Genomic DNA, 8,508 nt, shown 5'->3' on the forward strand with positions numbered 1-8,508 from the left:
TTGCCAAGTACCTTGATTTCAGCTCTTAGCATATGCCCTGTTCTCTCCTCTACCTCCACCCTAGTGCAGGCCCTCATCACCTCACACCTTTATTACTGCAATAGACTACTGGTGGGTCTGCCTTCCTCATTTCTCTCCCTGCTCCAGTCCATCTTCCACTCAACTGTCAAAGTGATCTTAAAGCACAGATCTGACCGCCCCCCCACCCCCCCACTCACTAGTGGTTCCCTATCACCTCTAGGATCAAATATAAAATGCTCTGTTTGACGTTTAGAGTCATTCACAATCTGGGCCCCATCCCACCTTTCCAGTCTTCTTACACCTTACACCCTCTCCCACTGACTTTTCAATGTCATTCCTCTTTGCTGTTCTTGCACAATACAGGCCATCTCCTGACTCTGGACATTTGTACTGTTTCTTTCTCATACCTAGAATACTTTTCCCTTCTCATCTCTATCTCCTGGCTTCTTTCAAATTCTAGCTAAAATCCCACCTTGTATAAGAAAGCTTTCTTTATCCCCTTAATACTTTATTGATTTTTTCCAATTTATCCTGTATCTGTCTTGATCGTACATAGTTGTTTTCACATTGTCTCCTCTTTGGATTAGGAACCTCCAGAAGGCAGGGACTTCCTTTGCCTTTCTTTGTATCTCCAGCATTTAGCACAGTGCCTGGCACATAGTAGGTACTTAATAAATGCTTGTCAACTGACTGGCTTTAAATAGAAAGCAAAATTTCTTGCTCCCCACTCTAGGCTGTTTCCTGACTCCCACATGCTTCCTGGTCACGTGAGAGGTGTCTTCCCTAGGGACCTTTTTGTGTTAACCTTTCTTCTTTGTTTATTTCAGAAACATGAGTTCTCTGTGGACATGACCTGCGAGGGCTGTTCTAATGCAGTCACCCGAGTCCTCAACAAGCTGGGTGGTAAGTGGGACTGAGGAGGCTGGACAGTATGAATGGGGGTAGGTTGGGGAATGAAGGTGTAACTGAGGCCACTTTCAAGTAGGTCATCCTCTGCATGCTCTTCTACTTAGCTATGAGCTGAGTACCCTTTCTTCTCATATGCTGGGCTATTTATGAAATCATAGACTGTATGAGATGGAGTAGGCCTTCAGTATCAGCTCATCCAGTTTTACAGATTAGGAAATTGAGGTCTAGAGAAAAGTGACTTGTTTGAAGTCATATAAGGAGATGATGGCAGAGAAAGGGTTAGAACCCAGAACTCCTAAGGCTTCATTTAGTGCCCTTTCCACCACACCAGGCTGCCTCTATCATATACAAAGATGACAGTATTAATCCATTGTCAGCGTGACAAATGCTTTGAGTTGTATCTCTAGTAGGGGAGATAGGTGGTCCTGAATAATTCATTGATTCATTTGTTTAGCAGCCATTTACTAAGTAATTTTTCATTTCAGTTCAGCAAGCAGTTATTAAGTATGTGCTGTATACAAGACACTATTCTGGGCATTGGGGATACAAACATAAAAATAGAGCTCTCTGTTTACCTAGACACTTTCATAGAGGCTTGAATTTTGATACTAGCTGGCTGGGCAGGGGGCTGAGGCTATAAGTTCTGCTAGCAGCTAGCATTCAGGGAACAGAATGCAGCCCTGCTAGCCTGCATATGACTATAGAGGAAAGGAGGGTCAGTCTGTATCCCTCTTTGTTAGAGCTGAATTCCATCCTCTTGAATTTTAACCTCAGAATGTCAACTGGTAGGAGAGGAGTAAAATGTGTGTTTGAAAAGTTCTTGTGAAAACAAGGATGGTCTATGTATGTGTCAATGTCTGCAAACATACTAGTGGTTTCCACCCTGCCACTTGTGAAGTAGAGCAGCAATTGACTCTTGGGAAAACTCCCAAGTTCTGTGCTAGGCAGAGAGGGTAGGACACGTGCCAGATCAGGTTCAAGCGTGGGGCTAATAATAAGGCCAGAGGTGTGGGTTCCATCTTCACAGGCACTAGCTACCTCTCACTCCAGCCAGCTACCTTATTATGTGTGGGTGAGAGAATATATGGATAGCTGAAAAGCATCTCCAAGCACACATTCTATACACAAGGAAGGGCCACCTGTGTCTCTGTGTTTTGCCTACTTTTCCTCAATGTCTAGCTTGCTTTTTCTCGATGATTATTTCTCCTGTCTCTGACTCTCTTTCTCACTTTTCCTTAACCCTCTCTCTCCTGCTTGTATATGAGGTCTGATTTCCCTCAGAATTTCCTCTCTCCACCGTACCCTCAGGATGAAAGAGCTTGCTAACCGCTGATGGCAGCTCTCTGAACAGCCAAGCTGAGTTACTTCTAGAGTAGAGTTTCTTAACCTGGGGTCTACAAACTTTGTGTGTGTAACTATTTCAATATAATTGGTTTCCATTGTAATTCTATTTTTTTTATTATATGCATTTAAAAGCAGTATTCTGAGAAGGAATCCATAGGCTTCACCAGACTGCCCAAAGGGATCTATAATACAAAAACATTACTCCCTAGTCTTGAAGCTAGTGCCATTCCTTTCAGCCGGTTGGGATTTGCTTTTCTCAAAGGGTCTCTGCTTGCAAATCTGAGCCTCTGAAAGCTTCCTTCCCTCTTTTCCATAAAGGAATCTTATTGGGAGAAGAAGAAGTGTCTTAGACCTGGCACTTTACAAACAAAATACTACCCCAGATCTTGAACCTGTTGGGTAGGGGGAGCTAGCCACATGTTTGATGTTTTTCTTGGGCAGGGGGCTGAGGAGACTGCGTGAGAGAAAGTGCCCCAGTCTGCTCACACAGTAGGAGCCAGGCTCTATTCTTAGCTCTACCAATTAATTCTGTGCATGACTTTAGGCAAATCTATTTCTTTGTAGGCCTCAGTTTCCTCCTCTAAAAATAAGTGTGTTAAACCAAATGATTTCTTCCAGCTCTAAGAGTCTATGACTGGCCCTGAACTGTGTACTTCCTAGTTGGGGCCTGGATCTCACCCTTTCTAGTTTGAACACTTCTCTAAGGTCACTTGAAAATATCTCATTTTTCTGTTTTGTTAACAGATGCTGCCTTAACAATTTCTCAGGCATATCCTATTTTCTGTACTATAAGAAGATAGCTAGGTGGTGTAGTAGATAGAGTGCTGGGCCTGGAGTTAGGAAGATTCATCTTCCAGAGTTCATATCCAGCCTCAGACGTTTACTAAACTTTGTGACCCTGGGCAAGTCACTTAACCCTGTTTCCCTCAGTTTCCTCATCTGTAAAATGAATTGGAGAAGGAAATGGCAAACTACTTTAGTACCTTTGCCAAGAAAACCCCAAATGGGGCCACAAAGAGGTGGTTACAACTGAGATGACTGAATAACAACATTTTAGAAGAAGTCCTGGCCTCTGGAAGCCAGAGGAAGTAAGATGCTTCCTCTAGTCAACTACAGCATCCAAGTACCTCCAAAGGGAAGGCTAAGCTGTAGCAAATCCTGATCCTCAGAGCATCAAGAGTACTAGGGGTGCTGCTGGTAGGGAGAGAGGAGAAGCAAAATGGAGAGATTATTTGCTTTCAGGAGCTCAGAGTTTGGGAACTGGGTACCTACATCATATTGAGCACTTTGGGGTGGGCAGCACTCACCCCACCATCTTGAGATAGGTTCCAAAGTGGGCGAGTTCAGCCCTGCCCACAAGGATCTAATGACCATCATATCTTTCCTCTGCTGCTGGGATATCAGAACTCCTTGGCAGTCAGCTCCTAGTCTCCTGGTCATTCTCAAGCCTTTTCCATCCCTGGATCACAGTACCCTAAACCCTGTGCTTGTATATGGGGACTTCAGTGGACATGGCGATGACCCCTCAAGTCCCTGGCCTCCCACCTCTGCTACACGCAGCTCTGTGCCCTGACATAACTATTCAACTTCCTTGATCCAGAACTCCAAAACTCTTTCTCCAGTTATAACCTGTTTTTCCATCTCTCCCTCTCACTCCTCCTAAACCTGTTCTTCATCTTCACTGTAACCTACAGTACTTCCACAACCTCTTGTTTTCTTAATTCATCTGTCATCCCTATTCTGGTCTCACTTCTGTCCTTTCACATGCTTGACCCAGTGTCTTGACCCTTGTCCTCTTGTCCTTTTGCCAGTCAGGCTTGCAACCTTAGGTAACCCCCACCATCCAGTTTCTCTTTTGCTATTTTTGTCCTGCTGAAAACTCCTGGGGAAAGTTGTGTAAACACACACACACACACACACACACACACATGCGTGCGCGCACACGTGCCCACGCGTCACACACGTACACACATATACATGTCTATGTGTATACATATATACATATGTACATGCACATATACACATACAGATATGACTCCCAGATGTCTATATTCTGCTCCAGCCTCTCTTCTGAATTATAGTTTCAAATTACCCATGGCCTGTTTGACATTTCCAGAATATTCCACCAGCATTTCAAACTCAGTATATCCAAAATGGAACCTATTTTCTTTCCCTCTATCCTGTCTCCAAACTTCCTCTGTTTCTCAGAATCAAGAGAAATCTCTTGAATTCTTTTCTCACTCTCCTTCCAGTCACTTGGGTTCATGGCCTCAGAATCATTCTTGATTCTTCCCTCTCCCTCCTCACCTCCCTCCATGCTCTGTCAGTTTTATCAGTTCCACTTCTACAATATCTTTTGCATATATCCCCTTTTCTCCACTCACACAGCCTTTAGCCTAGTTCAGGTCCACATCCTCACATCCTTCCCTGGTTCTCTTCTCTACAGTCTATGCTTGACACTCTTGAAACAAGCACATGACCTGTGTGACTTCCTCTATGTAAAAAAAATCTTCAGTGGATCCCTTTTGTCTCTAAAATAAAATACAAAATATGCAACCTAACATTTAAAGTTCTCTATGAGTCCCATCTGCTTTTCTAGTCTTATTTAATATAGAGCTTCTCACTATTCCCTATACATGATATTTCATCTTCACCTAAGTGCCTTTGTACAGGTGGTCCCTTACATCTGGAATGCACTTCCTCCTAACCTTCACTTCTTGGAATCCTTTTCTTTATTCAGAGCACAGGTAAGGTTCCCCTTCCTATGTGAAGCCTTTCCTGATCTGCCCTAGTTTTAAGCTTTCTCTCCCTCCTGAAATTATTTTGAATTACTTTTAATTTACTTCTTTGTGTATATATTGTATTCTCCACCTGGGAGAATGTAGACTTCTTGAGGGAAGGGCCAGTTTTGTTTTTGCCCCAGTTTTTGCCTTTCACTCAGGTTCTTAATTCATGTTGAATTGAATTCCATACTTGAATCAGCAACCCAGGGCCAATAGATAGCCAGGGCAAGGTTGAGTCAGCAGATCCCAATCTACCAGGTGAGAGAAATAGAGAAATAAGAACACTAACTAACATTTATATAGTACTCCAGAGTCTGCAAAGTGCTTTACCTATATTCTTTCATTTGTCCTTACAACAACCCTAAGAGATTGATGCTATTTTTAGCCCTATTGTGTAGATGAGGAAACTGAGGTGGAGAGCATTTGATTGACTTGCCCACATCACATTGATGGTAAGTGTCTGAGACAAAATTCAGACTTAGGTCTTCTTTACTCCCACTCCAGTATTCTAACCACTGCACCAGCTAGCTTCCAGTAGGCAGTGTGGGCATCCCTCAGTCTGTAGGGATGGTGTGGGAGCATAATAGTAGGCCATGGTGGGTGGGGGGAGAAACAGACACAAGAGGGGAATCACAGAATATTAGTCTTGAGAGGACAACAAAATGTTAACTTAAAAGGTGCCAGAGAAAGATAGTTGGAAGCCTTCCTTCAGTGGCATTTCTCACAAGAAGATGGAATAGGAGAGCACTGGATTGGGAGACTTAGAGAGTCCTAGAGTTATGATGGACTATTAAACCTGGAATAGACACTAGAAATGATCAGTTCCAACTCCTTCATTTTATGAAGAAAGAAAAACAGGGGCAGCTAGGTGGCACAGTGGATAGAGCACTGGCCCTGGAGTCAGGAGGACCCAAGTTCAAATCTGGCCTCAGACACATAACACTCACTAGCTGAGTGACTCTGAGCAAGTCACTTAACCTCATTTGCCTCACCAAGAAAAAAAAAAAGAAGAGGAAGAAAAAGAGAAAAAAAATAACAAGTCCCACAGAGGAAAAATGACATACCCACAATAACACAGTAAGTTATCAGAGTTGGTCTTAGTGTCCAGGTCTCCTAACTCCCAGTCCAGTGCTTTTTCTTTATAATAGGCTGCCTTTGTGTATAATATGTGTGACAATGGGCAAGTCACTTCTCTCTCTGAGCCTCCTTACCTACCTCATGGGGTAGTTGTGAAGAGAGTGTACTTTGTAAACTGTGCAGCACTATAGAAATGGGAGCTCTGATTATTGTTGTTCCCTCCCACCCCTCGGCAGGGGTCCAGTTTGACATCGACCTGCCCAACAAGAAAGTGTGCATCGATTCAGAGCATAGTGTGGAAACACTGCTGGAGACACTGAAGAAAACGGGAAAGGCCACCACCTACCTTGGGACCAAGTAGCAGGAAGCTCCACCCTCTGGCCAGCAGGATGAGCCAATGGGGGCAGGTCAGTCAGGCCCTGGGCTTTGAGAACAACTCTTCCACATTGCCCCCCATCAGAAGAGAGGACTTGCCCCAAGCCCTGTCAGAGGTCTAGAATTTGAGAGCTAGAAAGCAAGTTGACCCTTTCTGACTCTTTCACCACCTTATTTTGGCTTAGAGTACTAGTTATAACAGTTGGTGCTTCACAGTTTAGAAAATATTTTCCTCCCAACAGTCCTATGAGGTTAGTGGTGCATGTGTTAGTATTACCATTTTATAGATGATGAAAACTGAGACTCAGGAAATACACGTGACTTACCCCTAGGTCATGAAGCTAGTGACTGGAAGAGCATGGACTTAGCCTGGTCTCCTGACTTCAAAATGTTCGTAACCCATAGGTATTCATCCCACTTTCTTCACATATGCTAACATTAAACTAAGCAGAAAATATAATCTCCAGTGTGGACTTTTGTCTTTCTTTTTCAAGATGGGTGTTAGGTGTGCCCTAATCCATGTTCCTTTCTCTTCACCCCTTTCTTTTTGTTTTCTCAATTATGTGAAAAATTTTTTTTAAATTTTGAGTTCCAAATTTTCTCTCTCCCCTGCCTTGAGAAGGTAAGCAATTTGATACAGATTCTACATGTGAAGTCATGCAAAACATATTTCCATACTAGCCACCAACATCCTGAAAAAAGAGACAAAAACGCATCCTGGACATCATATCTTCTGCTTCGTTTAATGTTACCTTCTGTGAATATGGTGGGATGAATACCTGTGGATTGTGGAGAGTTCCACCATCATCATCATTATCATCATCATCATTAACATTTACATAGCACTTTAAAATTTGCAAAATGTGTTGCACAGTATCTTATTTGATCTTATAACAACCCTTGGAGGCAGGTAGCTATTATTGTCTCCATTTTATAGAGGAGGAAAACTGAGGCACAGAAAAAGATTAAGTGACTTCACACAGCTAGCATCTGTGATGGGAACTCAGGTCTTTCTGATTCCAGGTCTTCCTGCACTTTATCCACTGGGCCACCACGTCGCTGCCTCATAAGCTTGTAAAAAGTATAAGGTGAAGTGGCTGGACTAGATTTCTGCTCACTTACAGGACTAAGCTTAGTTGTATATAGTATTGTATACTGTTTTGCAGATAGTGTGTATATATAGTGTTTGTAGACACAAGTGTCAGCTTCCCAGGTCTAGGGTTCTATTACTTTATCCCCAGGAGGTGTAGGTTGTACCCTACCATTCTTATCTCTCCAGTGCCCAGAAGAGTGCTGTGCATGTAGGCCCTCAGTAAGTATTTGTTAGTTGAACTAATGAGTGAATGCTTGTATAAGAAATCCAGATGACAGTGGAACACTGTCCACAGCTGTCCTCTTTATGGGAGGGGGGAGGGGAAGACTAGCCAATTCTGCTGTCGCTGTAATGTCGCCTTGCCTACAGCAGGGGGAGCCCTCGTCCTGCCTAACTTTCCCTCTCCTTCCTCTGCTTGCAGGAGCCCGAATGACAGGCTCCCCAGGATCCATCCGCTCCCATTCTGGCCAGATATGGGAAGGAGGGGAGACCTGGGAGTGGAAAGGAAAGAGAGGAAAGAGCGCATCAATGACTGGGAGCCCGCAGTGTTCCGGGAGAGCCCTTCGGCTCACCATCCCTCTTTCTTTGCCACCCTCTAATAAAATGGAGCTGGTTTTTGCTGGAAAAGAGTTCTTCTCTGCATCTTTGGTTCCCACTTTCCCAGCAACAGAAGTTATGGGATTTCAGGCCCTCTGCCATTGCAATCCTGTCCAGTCATTCCACAAGCAGTGGGGAGAGAACTGGGGGAGGGAGGAAGGAAGCAGAAAGACAGGGAAGAGAGAATTCAGGGTCAATGTCTCCTCTATCCCAGGATACCAAAACCCCACCATGTGGCCTCTACATCAAGGCAGCCCCTTCCTCTGCAATGGGAATAAGGAGTTTTGGGGGAAATGTGGAGATGGTGAT

General features: G+C 43.9%; 1 protein-coding gene across 1 annotated transcript in view; it reads left to right on the forward strand.

Annotated features, from left to right (window-relative positions):
* Positions 1-8,229, forward strand: part of ATOX1 (antioxidant 1 copper chaperone) — a 19,577-nt gene extending 11,348 nt beyond the window's left edge. Inside the window, exons 2-4 of the mRNA XM_027841699.1 lie at positions 849-924; positions 6,371-6,541; positions 8,024-8,229. Coding sequence (XP_027697500.1) covers positions 849-924; positions 6,371-6,495 — 201 coding nt within the window. The 3' untranslated portion in view covers positions 6,496-6,541; positions 8,024-8,229. The remainder of the gene's footprint in view (positions 1-848; positions 925-6,370; positions 6,542-8,023) is intronic.
* The last annotated feature ends 279 nt before the right edge of the window (positions 8,230-8,508 follow it).

The sequence above is a fragment of the Vombatus ursinus genome, unplaced genomic scaffold (genome assembly GCF_900497805.2).
Source record: "Vombatus ursinus unplaced genomic scaffold, bare-nosed wombat genome assembly UNPS02014863.1, whole genome shotgun sequence".
Taxonomy (NCBI): domain Eukaryota; kingdom Metazoa; phylum Chordata; class Mammalia; order Diprotodontia; family Vombatidae; genus Vombatus; species Vombatus ursinus.